The sequence below is a fragment of the Sinocyclocheilus grahami genome, unplaced genomic scaffold (assembly GCF_001515645.1).
Source record: "Sinocyclocheilus grahami isolate Dianchi unplaced genomic scaffold, SAMN03320097.WGS_v1.1 scaffold207.1, whole genome shotgun sequence".
Classification (NCBI taxonomy): Eukaryota; Metazoa; Chordata; class Actinopteri; order Cypriniformes; family Cyprinidae; genus Sinocyclocheilus; species Sinocyclocheilus grahami.
In genome coordinates, this window is record NW_015505386.1 from 1,971,900 (window position 1) to 1,989,933 (window position 18,034).

Sequence of the window (18,034 nt, forward strand, 5' to 3'; positions counted from 1 at the left end):
TTTGCAAATTGTTACTGTACACAATGTTAGATTATGTTATTTATTTATATCTAAAAAAGCAACTGAAAACAAAAACATTAAATATTTAGTGCAATAAGGACATTACAAAAATATGTATTCCACAATCTTCTGTGTGCTCCTTCTAAAAAGGCTGAACGAGCATGTAAACGTGACTCAGTTTAAACAAAACAGACGGCATTCCCCTAATAAAAAGTTTGATATTTAAACCACACCACTCTTACTACAAGCTCCCTGACTTGAAGCAGCCTGTCGCTTTAAATCGAACCCATGTTGGGAGAGCTGTCAATCATGTCTCTTAGTCCCGCCCCTTCCTGCAGCAGCAGCAGCAGCGGCGTCTAGTGCCTTTCATACAGAGGCATTACGTGCAGCAGATACGCCAAATCTGCACAGTCTAATTATCAGCGACAAAATGGGATAATCGTGAGCGTCTTTAGAGAATTTCGTCAACGGGAACTAAACGACCGATCAAGGGGAGTCATTTTTTCCCCCAGTCTACACAGACGTAAGCACAAAGGGGCTTTGGGGATAATGGTGATAAAAAAAGATATTACATTATGAACGCAGGACAACTGGAATACATCGCCACAGACACGACCGGACCGTATAATTTGTTTATGGCGACCAGTTTAATTTGAAAAGCATTCTAAGGAGTACATCTCGTGCGCTCTGGAGAACAGATGCTGTCATTGTGCTGGGGACCGAGATTTGTGCGCGTGATATTCTGCAAGTGGTCTCGTCGGAATGGTGCGCGAGATGAGACTGCGTGTGCCTTTATTGTTTCCGCGCGACATGTTCAATAACGGTCGTTCTGTCGTTGAACAACTCGAGCCCAACGACGACAATTTTGGTACGGAAAGACTGAGACTTCTAGTGACAATTCCAGGGAAATCATGAACGAAGTGTTTTGTAAACGTTTGTATTAAGTGTTATCGAAGAAATAACCTTTATTATGAACTGGCACTGCCGACTTTTCATACTTTCCTCAATTTGCCTTTTCTTCAGCTAAATTCCACTTAGTTGGAGATAACTTACTTGACCGTGTGTTTCTTACCAATTTGGTAGTTTCAAATAGCCTGAGCAAACACAATGGTGGAGCCTGTGGGTTTCATTGAAGCCTGGAAAGCACAGTTTCCGGAGTCCGAGCCTCCGAAGATGGAGCTGAGGTCTGTTGGGGGAATCGAACAAGAACTGGAGAAGTGCAAAATGTCCATAAGACGCTTGGAAATGGAGGTGAACAAAGAGCGCTTCCGGATGATCTACCTTCAAACGCTGCTGGCCAAGGAGCGAAAGAGCTACGACCGGCAGAGATGGGGTTTCAGGAAGCCACCTCACATGACCGAAGGGGACCCCCAAGCTGTTGCAGCCGATTCTCAGCATCTCCATGCACAGGAGCAGGGACAGCCAGAGCGCAGCAGGTTTCAGCCTGTGGGGGAGTCCAGAGCGAAACCACGACCACCCCCTGCCAGGAAGTCAGCCTCCCACGGTGATGGATTGGAGCTACAGTCCTCATTTGAGGCGCACCAGGCAGGGCCGGTCAGTGAGACCGACGGGCTCTCGCCATCCACACAGAGGGGTGGAGTTTCCCCTCGCAGACCCCATCCACCACCTGACAAGGAGTTGCCCTTAGATCCGTCCCCCAAAGACAAGCCGGGCATGGGGCTCGGGGTGGCTGCCTTGCGTTCGAACTTTGAGAGAATCAAACGGGCCAACTCACAGTCAGCCAGTGATGGAAAATCAGGCCAAGAGAAACCATTCTACACCAACGTTGAGTTCCATCACGACAGGGGCCTGGTAAAAGTCAATGACCGTGAGGTCTCTGACAAAATTTGCTCTCTTGGGAACCAAGCCATGCAGATGGAGCGCAAAAGGTCACTTCATTCACTTCCAGGCAACCTTGCTACAGTCGCAGGTGATCTACGCCCCAGGCCTGTCTACAGGGGGCGCTCTACTGAAAGCACCTGCGGATACGATGCCGAGTATGAAGACTGCGAACCCAGTCCTCGCTACAGCACTGCGAGACCAAACGGGGCCAAACCGCCACCGCCGCCATGGCAGCCATCAGATTTCCAGCCATACACTAGTGTTTACGTCGGAGGGATGATGTCAGGAGAAGGTGGCGACGGTAGGGTCACTATGAGAGACCATGGGGGAAGTGACGACCATCTTCTCACCTGGCCCAGGAGGTCATACTCCCCTGGAAGTTTCGAGGATGTGGGAGGCGGAGGAGGCGGATACACGCCAGACTGCAGCTCCAATGAGAACCTGACGTCCAGCGAGGAAGACTTCTCCTCGGGACAGTCCAGTCACGTGTCACCCAGCCCTACGACAGCCTACCGCCGCCCACTCCGTGAGAAGAGTCGCTCACCTTCTCAGAACTCCCAGAATTCCCAGCACTCATTTGACAGCAGCAGTCCCCCTACATCGCAGACACAGAAACGACACCGGCAGCAACATGTCGTAGTGTCTGAGGCCACCATTGTGGGTGTAAGGAAAACAGGACAAATCTGGCCCCATGATGGAGACTCTATTGCCTCCAGTCGGGCTTCCCATGATAACAGTTACCATGGAGATCTAGGTAAGTCATGATTATCTTGTTGTTCTGTTTTTCTTATCACAGGTGAAGAGGTTCCTAACAAATATCAAATGTAGTGAAAAATGCATGACTTTACATAAGCAAAATTGGTTGCTGCTGTAAGACTAAATGAGACGTGACATCACTGATGACATCACTGTCAAGCTGATATATTGGGTAGCAATGTGCAGCATGGCTGAATAATTGCAAAACAAAGCTTTTGGCCAGACACACTCTTCTTACAGTGATAATGAGTGAGCATTTTGTGTTTTTCTTCTACTCTGCCTGCTTGATCAGTCAACTTTCCTGTTTTTTCTCCTTTTATATTTTGTTGTTCTTCCATTAAATCCCTCCTCTGTCAGCTTCTGTGCTTCCCGTCCCAAGCTATTGTCCACTTTTGTTTCACGCTCTGTCTGCATCGGTGAGATACCGTGACGACTGCTTGCTGCGGTTGGTTAGTCCGGTCCGATGAGACTCCTATATGAGGAGTAATTAACTGGACAAGCTTATTTATGATCATGAAGTCAAGATGTGCGTGTCAGAGTTTGTTTCTTTATGCAGGAGAGGAGCTGAGGAGCTTTCATTCTTGTCACATGCTGCTGTGGGAATCTCCCAAGCAGGACAAAGGCCCAATGAATGAGTGTAAATTGTCATACATATTTGCATTCATTTTTATGGTACTGTGTTTTAATACCATGATTAATTGACTTGGGAGTTTATAAGGAAGAAATCAGTGGTGCTCATGTGATCCATCTGTTGTGAAATGCTGTAGTCGAGTGTAGGCAAAAGAGGGAAAATGAATGATTTCACTTTTCTAGTTGATGTCCATGTACAGCAATATGAAAAAAATGTGGTAAATCTTGTTGCTGGTCTGAGAGAGTTTGATAATCATGTGATAATCTTATGTATTGTGCACTTCTGCAATTTACATATGTTTTTCCTGCATGATGGTATTTTTAGCAGCAAAAATCCCTTATTTTGTAGAGGGCCAGGGAAAAAAAGTTGAGAGGGCAAGTAAAATATAAACTACTGGTCCAGTTGGGTCAGCTGGAAAAAATCCTTAATGGTCTCTCAGGCTCACCAAGGCTGCATTTATTTGATCGTAAACAGTAATATTGTGAAATGTTATTACATTTAATTTAATATATATATATATATATATATATATATATATATATATATATATTTAAAGCTGTCTTTGTAAAAAATGTATAGTCTGAATGCACTGTAAGTTGCTTTGGATAAAAGCGTCTGCTAAGTGCATAAATTATTACTATAATTATTATAATTATAAATTATATATATAATAAATTAAATTATTTCTGTAATGGTAAACCTGAATTTTCAGAAGCCATTACTCATTACTAATATGCTGATGTGGTGCTCCCTTTTTTTTTTAATTTTACATTTTTTTACAGTTGTGCTACTTAATCATTTTTGGGAATCATTGGTGTATATTTTTTATTTTTGATTAATAGAAATTTCAAGAGAACAAAATTATTTATTTGAAATTTTTGTAATGTTATAAATGTCTGCTGTAACTTTTTTCAATTTAATGTGTCCTCAATGCTGAAGTATGAATTTCTTTCCCCAAAAAAAATGAAAACCTTACTGACCCCACGTTAGTGCACTTTGACTAAATTCATGAACTAATTTTTGCTGGGAAACGTTTGCATGTGATGCATTAGTGATTGTTTTGTAGACCATTCTTTCAACTAGCCTCAAACTTTTACTGGCTCCAGACTAGTGAGCAGTTCTTATTGTTGAGCCCTGCAGAAGTAGGAACTCTTACTGACCAAAAGTACAGCATAGTACTGTTACCTAATAAGCAGGTGTCTGGAAGATTCAGCCAGAGAGACCGATATCCATGAGTGTGACTCACCAGACTGCTATTTCCATGGTCAGACTTTATAAGCATTCCAAACTTTGCACTGCATTGGTTTACTTGTTTTATCCAGTATCTTTTAACTTGTTTCTCACCAAAAATCAGAATGACATCAGCTATCAGAATGTCTACAGAGGGGAGGCGGTATCATGTGGCACACTTGGCTTGAAATCCCAAGGCTTTGAGCTGATTGAGGTGAATTGCACTTTGGTGTGAAGCAGACAGACCCGGAGGGCGTTGGCACGGCCCGTCCATTCAAATGCCAGGAAGATTCTCTTTGTGCAATAGTGAGATAACACAGAGGGCGGACGAAGATAGATAGACACCAACTGAGCACAGTCCAGTAAGCTCCAGGTTCTTTTGTCCTCATACTGACTTAAAATCAGTGTGAATAAGTTTGAAAACCTCCTCGCTTATTTTTAACAGTTAACACGGCTTGATATAACCAGGTGGTGTTGTAGTAAAAGTCTGTAGATCTTTAACCTGATTAAATGATTTTCTTCTTTAATATGCAACCAGTTATCTGCAAATCAATTTACATTTTAGCTTGAGATAATTTGCACATTTGTTCCTCTTAAACAGTGAATCAAGCCAGTCAGAATGAAATCAATAGAGCGGCCATTCATCTAATGAAGAAAGCCTTCGCAGGCCATGCAGGTTACCATTAACGTGACAGTATGCAACTTACCTTGCCAAGAAAGAGATGCTATCTCATATGATCTTGCCTGCCTTTTTATTTTGTTTGACTTGCTGCTTAGAAACATGATATTTTTAAAGGACACTGCCAAGGAGAGGAATGAAATCCAGTGGCCCAAAAATCATAATGCTGTAAGAGAAGAGGGAGGCAGGAGGACGTAGCGTGTGCTGTCTCTCGCCTCAGTGGACATGTGAAGATGTGGGGGCTGCTGAGACACAGATCGGAAAGGCTCTCATTGCATAATGGTGTGAACAGTCCCACTCATGCATGTGTGCGTATGCATGTGTGATTTTGATGTTTGCATGCATTTATTACATCTTTGAGCCTTTACGATAAAAGTAGATAGTGTTCACAGACACATCTGTGTCCTAATTGCCAGCCTAACCCTGTCATCCTTTATAATTTGCAGTTCGGAAGTATTTTAATAAAAGCATTATTTCTGCACACAGAATCAAGCCCATATGCTGAGGTTTCTGCATCTCTTGTTTCCTCGTCTTCCTTAGGGGGACTGTTCCCACGGTCAATGTCCCCCTTGTAAACAACAATTGTAATTGTTTCCCGATGTTCCTCTGGCGTTTTGAAGTGGGCATCCAGGAAGAAATGTCTTTTTGTGGTTTACAGATCAGTAGCAGTGTCCTTTGGGGTGAAGAGCGAGTGTGTCACGGAGAAAACAAGAGGCAGGGGATGACAGAAAACAGAAAGTTCTCAGACAAACACCCAGGAAAACATCAGTCATTCATTAAAAAGACCAAGCAGCTGCTGTGCTCTGTGTTCAGTATGTTTGCATAGGTCACAAATGACGTTTACAGTGATGCTGGCATTTCAGGTAGTTTGGAAAAGGACTGATGGTTGTGTGGAAACTCTTGTAGTACACGGGAAAATTGTCTCTCTTTTTCCCCACTGCATGAATATGAGTACTCGGCTTTTCAAATGGTGTCATGGAGTATATGCTAATAAAATGAAAATTAAAATGTATTGTGAGTAGATAAACTGGGCCTTGATATCAGACATAATGTGACGCTATAAGGATTGAATTTGCAAGAATTTAGTGGTCAAGATTCCTCTTAAACGTTCTTCAACGGTGTGTTAAAGAGATTGCTGGCTCCTGCATTAGCAGCACCGAACGCATGCGTCGTGGTACTCTTGTAGTGTGCCAAAGACTGACATGGAAGAGAAGAAATTGTTGAATAAAGTCGTTATTTTTGTTTTCTTTGCGCACAAAAAGTATTCTCATAGCTTTATAAAATTAAGGTTGAACCACTAATGTCACATGGACTATTTTAACAATGTCTTTACTACCTTTCTGGGCCTTGAACGTGTCAGTTGCATGGCTGTCTATGCTGGGTCAGAAAGCTCTCGGATTTCATCAAAAATATTTAAATTTTTTGTTCCGAAGATGAACAAGGGTCTTACGGGTTTGGAACGACATGAGGGTGATTAATGACAGAATTTTCATTTTTGGGTGAACTAACCCTTTAATTGTTACAAAAATTATTCATTTATTCATATTTTTTATACATTTTTACAAATATTTTAAATTTAGCATATTATAATCTTGAATATTTGGATAAAGCCATTGTTCTGTATGGTTTTGATTTGCTAAAAAGAACTGGTTCATAAGTAATTTGTACAGCAATCATACTACATTCATTGGGCATAGCGTTTTGATTTACTAAAAGGAGCCTGTTCTGCTGCTCCTTCATAAAAAATATTTTCCAATATTATATAAGATTTGTCATGAGGTTTCATGAAAAGTGTTATCCTCGTCACATATGAATGCCTTTACAAGGGTGAGATTGAGAGAGAAGGTGTGGACCGGAATGGAGGTGTGAGTTCAGCTCAATGCTTGTATTGTCCAGCAGCACCACGTTGAGGTCAGGCCGCCCAGTCGCTTATTTTTAGACAGACACTCCAGATTCACAGAAGTGTGCTTTCTGGTGTCACGTGAAGTCCAAGAACAGAATGCACACTGAGTGTGTGGAAACAATGACTGTGGTCTTCCCTCTTGTTGTTGTGTGTTCAGGCAAACCCAGAATATTTAGCTAATCCACGTGTCTAACGTGGTATGTTTTGTAATCTTTGCCAGATTTTGTGAATGCACAGTATTACAGAAAAGATTTCCACTCTAAAGATAGCTGTTTGTTGGGTTTTCTAAATAGAAATTGAAATGCAAGACTAGCAGAAAAAATGGCAAAGCATTAGTGGGGGTTATATGTGGGAAAATAACACAAAGTCGTGTTGTGAGAAAATCACATGGACATGAGCAGGAAAACTCTGATTAACGCCAATTCAACAAGGCTCTGCCTCCCAGTGTGTTTGGAAAGAGAGAGTGAGAGCTTGTTGTCTGAGGACTATCTGCCAAATAGCAGTAAAGACTAACTTTTCACAGCCCACTTCTGGCTTCCTTCTCTCCTGGTGAGGAATAAAAGGGGAATAAGAAGGGGCGTACTTTACTCGGCCAATGATTGGTGTTGTTAACGCTCAAAGCGACAGCTAAACTGTTTAGCAGAATATTTGAACAACCACATTCATTTTGGTTAGGTAAATCCTTCAAATGTTACCTATATAAGCTACAACTTAATCTATGCAATTACAAATCATCAATTATTTTTTGTGAATCAAAATATCCTAAAACAAATGACTTATTTGTTGCAGTGTTTATTATAATGAATAGTTCAAAAAGACAAGGTACCAGTTTGAACACTACCCTGTGTAATTTACTGCATTGACAGAGAAATTTTCTTTTATATTCAAGTAAAATGGACATTATTATTAATCGAATTTAATCCAAATTGCAATGGAAAATAAGTATTGTTCCCCAATCAGGAGTTTGTTGAAGTTAGTTTGAAGGCTAGAATACACTACATGACTTTTGAAAAAAATTCTGCAGTCTGGATGAGTATATCAAAGATGTTTTGACATTTCGAGCTAATACACATATTGTTTTCATGAGGGAGTTTGTTGTGTTCAATCAGAACAACTTGAAAGTTTTGAAGTGTATGATCCTTAGTCGCTTAATGTATGTTGCCCAGTTTTTCTCTGTAACCATTTACAAAGTATGGCAAGTCTGTGATGCCTAATGTTTTAAAATCTGTGTATTCCAGACTTTAGTTGAAGTTAGATAAACTGCTGAAATGTTTAATGGCTCACAAGTGTCTAACTTTTTACACTTTAGTTGGATTTGCTTAGCGACTGTAAAGCTCTCAGAATTTTTGCATAATTTAAGGCTGTGATGCTTTGCTTGTTTCATTAGGCATATTATGAACACCAATCAAGCATGGCATTACCTCCCACTCGAGCTGTTGATGTATGGCTGGCGTTGTAGATCAGGGCATAACCGGTGATGTGAGAGGTGTACGGCAGTTGGCCAAGCTGATTTGCTAGGCACAGATGGCCAAACCTCCCCTGCAGAGCATTTCTTATTGCGGAGCACTGCTCTGACTGGTATGAGCTCTGTACAGTGGACAGTGACCCCACCCACTGAGGAAGAGCTACCCAACATCACCCCATAACCCTGCCGCACTCCACCCAGACCGCGGCTTCGTCACCCTTTCCAGAGCATGCGCAAGCACGCGTGTGTCGCTGGGGCCACATGTGCTCAAACACAGGGGTTTTTGTCACCGCACAGATGCAGCCATTCCAACGGACAGCACATGGAGAAAAAAATCAGGGAGAAGCTGGCATTACAGAGACCCACCCTGCACAGATTTACTGCTTACGTAAACTACGGCTGTTCTGTTTGCTGGCCTTTTCTGGCAGCGGGTCCATTGTAGCGATCACAGTTTACATTCAAGATGTATGAGTCAGATAAGAGAAGACTATTTGGATCAGCATAGGAGGTGACTCCTGTCACACTTCAGATTACAAAACAAATCCATGTTGTTATACAAATACAGCGTATAATCTCAAATCCTGTTTAAATCACGAGAGGAACAGTCATTTTAATCTGTGCTTCATTCATTATGTTGAATATAAGACACCAAATGGCCCTTACAAAAACAAGCAAATGGTTCTTGGCTTATTTACTGTCAATTTATGAAAATGGGCTTGTTTGCATGGTCAGTACCTTTTGTTTTTGGCCTTCCTGCAATTGCACTTTGTGGCATGACATAAATCAGCCTTAATCCTCCCTCTGCTGATAAAACTAAGACATTCCAGATTGTTCTTTCTTGTGGTTTAATGAAGCATTCATTTATTTCAGCCAGAACTGCTCCCTCATGTAGTCTGGACAGCTGCTTTGAATCTAGACTGCTTGCAGCCAATTATTACACTTGCACCATTGTGATGTGCCTCTGGGTTTTCGACCAGACAAGGGGAAAACCAGGAAGAGATCAAAGCGTTGGCCCCAAAGGACACTGGGGGTCCCCTCATAAATGAATTTTTTTAAAGAGCAGAGGGGGAACCCATGCCAAAGGTTGCTCTTGCCAAGCAATCCATGCAAAATAATGCAGGCTTTCTGTATTCTCCTTGTTTTTTGTTTCTCTCTTTTTCCTTCTTCACTCCAAGTAAGGTATTAACATGGATAGTTGACCAAAAAAATAAAAAATCATTATTAACATGAGCATTCTTCTAATTTTTGTGTTGCACTTATTTTTGGGTCAAATATAACTTTAATGTCTGATTTAGGGTTGCAAAGGGGTGGAAACTTTCCGGAAACTTTCCAAAAATCCCTGGAATATACCAAAAAACCTGGAAAGTTTCCAAAATTTCTGGAATATTTGAAGAATTTACTGGAAATTTTCCACCTTTTTGCAACCCTAGTTCGATTACATCCTGTCATCACATTCCATGCGATAACTAAATTTTTTATTTGTACAAATGTTATTTTAGTAATTTTGATGTACTGTTATAGGTTTTATTAATATTTAATATTTTTAGAGAGAGTTAGTTTTCATACATTTTCAGTTTAAATTTTTTTTTTGTAAATTTTTATGTGCTTGTTATTTTTGTTTATTTGAATTTTTAATTTGTATTCCCATTTTAGTTTGTTTTATTTCAGTTGGCAATTTTAATACTTATTTTAGTTCATCATTTCAAAATGTATGTTTAGGTTCTAAGATTCTTCTAATATTTATTTATTTTATTTCAGCCTAATTTCAATGAACAATTTTATTTTAAATTAAGTTATAGTAAACAATAACAACACTGATTCATGCATGTTGTCTGCCACGCTTAGTTTGAACTCTTTAAGAGGCACTACTGGACAATGTTCTATTAGTCTGTCTGACTGTAATTGGATCTGTCACCCTCGCCAGCCACACGCGCCCTTCTTCCATGCTCAGGATCGAGATTTTCTATTTTCTTGAGGCTTCACAATACTCTCTTCCATTCCCCAGCTGTCAAACTCAACCGTCAGACTATTCAAGAGACCAAAAAAAATTTAAAAATATCTACCAACACTGTGGTCTGTACTCTAGGCAAGAAATGGATTGTGTATCTTGACAGATCAAAACACCGGTCTATTGAGGCTTATGTCAAAAACAATAAGTCTGGTTCCCATCACCGCACGACTGTAAAGGATTAGGGTCAGGGATGTGGCGAAGAGTGTTATGACTGTAACACCATAATAGGGCTAAAAGTGGCTTTTAGAGGAACGGGTTAATACTCAAGTTATGCCAGAGTAAAGGGTGAGGATTAGACTAAGCGTTTGTCGCCAATGGTTTATGCAAATGATCTTTGATATTTAGCTGGGTCTACATGCCATTATGACTTTGAAGTCACTGAATATTGCAGCCAACTCTAATTCAACTGTACCATTTCTACAATCCACTAAATATAGACAATGATAGTAAAATCTGTTTCAGTTAAAGTTGGCAGTAATTGTATAGCTAGCTGCAGTTATCAGTATGTGGTTATATGGTGGATTGGTTTTAGTGGTGTGGACTGGAAACGGGGCTGTGTGTTCAGAGGAGAGAGAAGCTGAACTTGGTTTGGCAGGATACTAGGGAATGTATTTGTATCTGCTCTCATTCTCTCTGACTGCAGTGATAAGTGAACACTGTACAGTGGCTGCAATGACAGGATCATTCTCTGTCTCTTTTACACAGCCTGCTTTTCATAGTATTATACATATGTGCATTTCATTTCGTAATGGCCAAAGAAAATGCATATAAGTGAGACCAAAAGGCAAACAATATACCGTATTGGCCCGAATATAAGACGACCCCCCTTTTTCCAGATGTACCTTTTGGAAAAAGGCTTTTTAAAAAACAAATCTTGTTTTTTCTCAGTAAAACACATTTTGTCTTCAATTATTTTCATATAGCATATTTTTCCTATTTTAATTTTTGTTTTGAAAGTATGGTAAAAACTGGTAAAATGTACCAACAATCACATTTAAAAAATATACACTTTGATATACCATTAAAAAAAAAAACAGGTAGCCCATCTGAATTAGGACATTTAGGCTATCCATCTAATAGTAGCCTACCAAAATCTTATTAACAGTAGAAGTTAAATCTTACTGTAGTCTTCAAATCTGGGTAGTCTTACGTTTTAAAATCACAAAGGGAGTTTGGTCCCATCAGGCTAACGTGACAGTCACGACTATTTCCAAAAATCGTCTTATATTCGGGTCAATACGGTACATAGGGACCATATTGGTCATTGTCTGATATTAATAACTTTAGCTGTCTGATATATTGGCTAGTAGGGATGTAACGATTCACTCAAGTCGCGATGCGATTCGATTCGATTCACGGTTTTGATTTTACGATTCGATTCGATTCACAATTTTTTTTTAACAAAATGAGATTTAAGACAAATTATAAATTAAATGTGTCCTTTTATTATTGCTTGGACAAAATACTTGCACGTTTCTTTGTGAAATTGAAATATAACACTATAATAATATACTAATATAGCACTTGTAAATTATTGCTCTTTTGTTGGTTTTGATTGCTTCTATTGTCCTCATTTGTTAGTCGCTTTGGATAAAAGAGTTTGCTAAATACCAAAATTGAAATATAATGTAAATGTAAATAACAAAACTAAATTTAAATTTTAAAACAAGCCCCAAATCAGATAAATAAGTAACACAACAATCTCTTCATATAAACAAAATAAGTCTTTGTCTGTGCTCTTTTCATTTAAAATTAGAGGCAACCAAATTACATTACATTACATTACAAATTACATTGTATAATTTCGAAATTTTAAGCAAAAACAGAATGGTTTGGCTTCAGATTTGTGAAACTATGCATAAAAAACATCTGCATGAAACAAACAGCAGAGGAGCTGAATGAGATGCAGATTCACTCTCTGCCAGCAGGTAGCACTTAAAGCGTTTCCTTGGTTTCTGCTGTAAACAAAGCAGTGCTGAATTTATGAACTTTAAAGGGGTCATATGATGCGATTTCAAGTTTTCCTTTCTCTTTGGAGTGTTACAAGCTGATTGTGCATAGATAAGATCCCTGTTGCAAAGACTAAAGTCTCAAAACCAAAGAGATATTCTTTATCAAAGTTAAGACTCTGCCACACCCCCTAAAACAGCTCGTTCTAACACGCCCCCACATATCTACCTCACTATGTGGAAATATTAGCATAATGCCGCCCAAATGTTCACGCAAAGAAAGAAGGCGTGGTTTCAGTAACAGCAGTTAAGGCTGATTTATACTTCTGCATTGGACCTATGCCGTAGCTTACACATATACGCACACCCATACGCCGTAGCCTGACGTGTACCTCTCCAAAAATCTAACAGCGCGTCTACGCAGACCGCAAGCGCTGTGATTGGTCTGCTAGAACCCCTCCCTATGTATGTACTTGAGTTTTGTGTGTGTTTACGGGCACTTTAATATATTTTAATGTTACACCTTCTTATATAAAATAAAACAAAGCAAAGAACAAGTGTCTTATCATTTATTATACTACATAGCATTATACATCAGTAGTTGTCCGCAACTAATAATGTTGATCTGCCGTGGTACAAGTTCTTGTGCAGATTGAAAGAATGCCATCATCTCCTTTTCCGTTGTTGTCTCACTATACATTCATATAAACTCCTGCCCCTAATTGAATTGCGATTTGTTTAGCATCTCAACCAATTTGAATCGTCGCATATTTAAATCGATTTTCAACCGGCTCACGGTTAATCGTTGCATCCCTATTGGCTAGTATTGGGTATTTAATCATGCATGCTCATTTACACCTATTTTTATGCTACATTTATATTACCTTGTTGTTATATAATGCTCGCTTAAAGTTAATAATTACAATCACTAATTATTTAATCTTTAGAAAATCTCAAATTGAATATTTGTCTTGTGTATTTTCAGTTATAATGTTGTGATGCTTTAATAGCATTTTAAATGCGCATTAAAAATGGTTAAGTTTATTTTCAGGTGTTTTATTGCTATTATTTTTATCACACTAAATAATATAGAATTTTAAGATTAGCCATTTATTGGACAGAATTTTATTTGATTTTATTACAGTTATTGACCAGAATCGTATTATGTGTGTGAATCGCAATGTTATCAACAAAAATAAATCAAAATGGACACTATTTACTGTCTAAATTGACAAAATTAAATGAAATTATACTTTATATGTCCCTGGGAGTATTGTTCATGTTCTAAAGAAAAATTATAGTTTTCATCACAATGCAATAACTTCCTCTACATGTGAAATAATACTTTGTTTCTGTTACTTTACTAAGTTTGCAAAGTTGGGTAAAAATATGAACAAATTAATGACCTACTTTTCGCAATCAAATCAAATAACTGTAGATAAAACCAAGTCCCATAGTACATTATTTCTGCATATTCTGTTTCACTTCACATTACGAAAATTAAATGGTACAAATGCTTTTTCATGTTGTTTCACCTATATTTTAGTTGTTTCTGTCCCTTAGGTATTTTGTCCCATTTTCATTTTCTGCCTCTCTCTTTTCTCCTCATTTTCTTATCTCTTTTTCTTGTCTCATCCCCTCTGGCTCTTTGTAGTAGGATTTATATTAGTGAGGCTCATCAGGGAGAGTTTTCAGAATAAACTGCTGTCAGGTCGGAGGGGAATTTTGGTTATAATAACACATTATCAGATTAATGAGTGAGACTGATGTCTAGTGGCCAGCTGCACTTGTATCTAGCAGTCGGGGCTGCTCATTCCTCTCTGCCTCCACCATCTTTTTGAAGGCAGGTGGGCCGGTTCTGATTTAAGGCTCAGAGGACGGGCGGAGCGCCACGGTGCAGCTGGCTACAACTCTGAGCCGCGATGTCTCCTTCTCCTCGTCAGCCAGAATACAAATCAGCCAAGAACACAGCTGAGGAACACAAGCGTTTGACAGAAGAGGACCGAATATTTAGGGAAAAGAGGCATTTGAGTACAGGATGTCTTAAACTCTGGGCTTGTATTGAGTTGGAGGAAGCTGTGGTTTCTCATCCATCGGTGCTTTTTTGTGTCTCTGCTCTTGGTCTCCAGGCGGTAGTGGATCAAGGTTTGGCCAGCTTCTGTTCTCTCCCCCTGCGATCTCTAAGGGAAAATGTGTTTTGGATTTTAATGCTTTGGCTCCAGTGTGGTTTAGATATGCAATAAAACTCAAGCTGAGTTTTGGACTTACTTCACTTTTCATTTTTTATTTACTCTTTTCTTTTCAATTGTTTTTTTATTTATTTACATTTTTATTTTCATTTTTATTCTTTCTTTTTTTTCTTTTTTTAATGTGTATTATTACATTTATGTACATTTGGATTTAATTTTTCATGGTTATTGGCCATAAACTGACAATAATTATTGGCTTATCAGCTCTCAGCCAGAATCTTCTCTTCTCTTCTCTTCTCTTCTCTTCTCTTCTCTTCTCTTCTCTTCTCTTCTCTTCTCTTCTCTCATTCCAGGCTTTTTAACTGCATTAAGGCCACAGATTAGCCCAAATATTATGGCCCCAACCAGACACTGCAGCTGTTACACAGTTAAGTTCCATAGAAAATTGGTCACCATTACGAACAAAGCCTCATGACAGCGCTCCCCACGCCACAGTGTCCTTCTGACCAAACACGCTCTGGCCCAAATGGCAACGTTTACCTTCACTTCTGTTTTCTTTCACTCGTACTCTACTATCCTACTTCATAATGTCTTCCCCTGAGGGGCTAGGCATGTGTTGGTGGCTGTTATTGATGCTGGGACTCTTTTCCTGCCCCACCAACAACTGCTGTGAGGGAGTTTTCATGTTTTCAAACATTTTGATAGCAAGGACCCCTAAATATGATGATATCCTTCCCAAAATATAAAGGCAGCTTTATAATTTTATGTATAAAAACTGATTGGTAATGTGTGTCAAGTCAAGTTTATTTGTACAGCGCTTTTCACGATACAAATCATTGCAAAGCAACTTTACAGCAAATTAAGTTTCTACAATATTTAGAGGTAGCTTATCAGTGGTGACTGTCAATGAATGTACATAGAAATTCTTCATAGAGATCATTTTTTTGCAGAAAGGAGCTCAATTGAGCAGAGACAACTTTTTCTAAAATTTTGGACATAAAAGGAAGATTTGAGATGGGTCTGTAATTTGCCAGTTCACTAGGATCTAGTTGTGGTTTCTTAATAAGAGGCTTAATAACCGCCAGCTTGAATGGTTTTGGGACGTGACCTAAAGACAACGACGAGTTAATAATATTGAGAAGCGGTTCTTCTGCTACAGGTAACAACTCTTTCAGTAATTTAGTGGGTAAAGGATCTAACAGGCATGTTGTTGGTTTAGATGCAGTGATAAGTTTATGTAGCTCTTCCTGTCCTATAATTGTAAAACACTGCAGTTTATCTTTTGGTGTGATGAATGAAGCTGAAGTATTATACGCTGTAGAATCTACATTTGTTATTGTATTTCTGATGTTATCTATTTTATCAGTGAAGAAATTCAAAAAGTCATTACTATTAAACTGTGAGGGAATATATAGATCGGGTGGCGTCTGGTTATTTGTTAATCTAGCCACTGTGCTAAATAAAAACCTAGGATTGTTTTGGTTATTTTATATGAGATTGTGGATATGCTCGGCCCTGGCAGCTTTTAGAGCCCGTCTATAGCTGGCAGGTTATTTATGAATCTGTCTTTAGTGGCTGGAACAATAGTTCTGCCCTGACGATATAGTTAATATCAGTAATATGCAGCATGCACGATACAAGGAAATGGTCAGTAACATCATCACTTTGAGGTACGATAGCTGTATCAGTAAGATCAATTCCATGCGATATAATTAAATCTAGCGTATGATTAAAACGATGAGTGGGCCCGGTGACGTTTTGCTTGACTCCAAAAGAGTTTATTAGGTCAGTAAACGCAAGTCCTAATGCATAATTTGTATTATCAACGTGAATGTTAAAATCTCCGACAATTAGCGCTTTATCAACAGTAACCAATAGGTCTGAGAGAAAATCTGTATATTTTATATTGTATATCAAGATATTTTAAGCCAGTGAAACACAAACAGAAGTAAAAGAAAAATGCCCGTCTTTGCAAGTATCCTCATAAACATAGAAATTTAGGTCTTAAGTGAAAGCAAACAGCTGAGAAAGAGTGACAGCAGTCTAAAATTCCTGCTGTTTGTCATTAATGTTTATCAAACAACAAAAGAGAGAAAATCTCTTAATGCTTTTGACTAAATCACTTTTGTAACTTTAATAAGAATATGAATATGCAGTGTTTTTTATATATTTGATTACTTTATACAATGTATGTAGCATTTCTTATTTATTTGTTCTAGTGTAGTTTTGTTCTATTGTAATTAGTTTCTTATTTAATTGCTTACAGTTTACTTGTCTTCAGTGAGCTTGAGTTTTTTTTTATTTATTTTTTTTATGCTAGTATTCTTTTTTTTGTGATATTGACACTGATTACAAGAATTATAAAATTTATATGGTATCAAAAATGTTGATATCATAAAGACTAAAAAAAAACTATATTGTGATTTGTGATATTTATTGCTACGTGAAATAAAATTATTCATAACGTTATATGTCATATCGCCCACACCTATATATTAATATAAACAACATACTGTATATGAAATATCAAACATTTGTTTATTTAATTTTCAAAATAAAAAGTAGATGAAAAGTGTACCCAGTTGGAGAACCCCTGCTCTACTCTGAAATCAGTTATTAAACCTTTGTTTGATGTACAGGTGCATCTCAAAAAATTAGAATATCATGAAAAAGTTAATTTTTTTGTGTAACTTATTATATATTCTAGATTCATTATATGTAAAGTAAAACATTTTGAAAGTTTTTTTTATTTAATTTTGATGATTAGAACTTACAGATCATAAAAGTCAAAAATCCAGTATCTCAAAATATTAGAATATTTACATTTGAGCGTCATTAAATGACCATCCCTACAGTATAAATTCTGGGTATATCTTGTTTTTTGAAACCACAATAATGGGGAAGACTGCTGACTTGGCAATGGTCCAGAAGACAATCATTGACACCCTCCACAAAGAGGGTAAGTCACAGAAGGTCATTACTGAAAGGGGTGGCTGTTCACAGAGTGCTGTATCAAAGCATATTAAATGCAAAGTTGACTGGAAGGAAGAAATTGGGAAGGAAAAGGTGCACAAGCAACAGAGATGACCTCAAGCTTGAGATTACTGTCAAACAAAGCCGTTTCAAACACTTGGGAGAACTTCACAAGGAGTGGACTGAAGCTGGAGTCAGTGCATCAAGAGTCACCACACTCAGACATCTTCAGGAAAAGGGCTACCAAGCCACTTCTGAAACCGAAACAACGTCAGAAGCATCTTACCTGGGCTAAGGAGAAAAAGAACTGGACTGTTGCTCAGTGGTCCAAAGTCTTCTTTTCAGATAAAAGTAAAGATCAAGGTCTGGAGTCTGGAGAAAGACTGGAGAGGCACAGAATCCAAGC

General features: G+C 38.5%; 1 protein-coding gene across 1 annotated transcript in view; it reads left to right on the top strand.

Moving 5' to 3' along the window:
• The first annotated feature begins 340 nt into the window (after window positions 1-340).
• Window positions 341-18,034, top strand: part of LOC107595694 (breakpoint cluster region protein-like) — a 92,005-nt gene continuing 74,311 nt past the window's right edge. Inside the window, exon 1 of the mRNA XM_016286186.1 lies at window positions 341-2,596. Coding sequence (XP_016141672.1) covers window positions 1,108-2,596 — 1,489 coding nt within the window. The 5' untranslated portion in view covers window positions 341-1,107. The remainder of the gene's footprint in view (window positions 2,597-18,034) is intronic.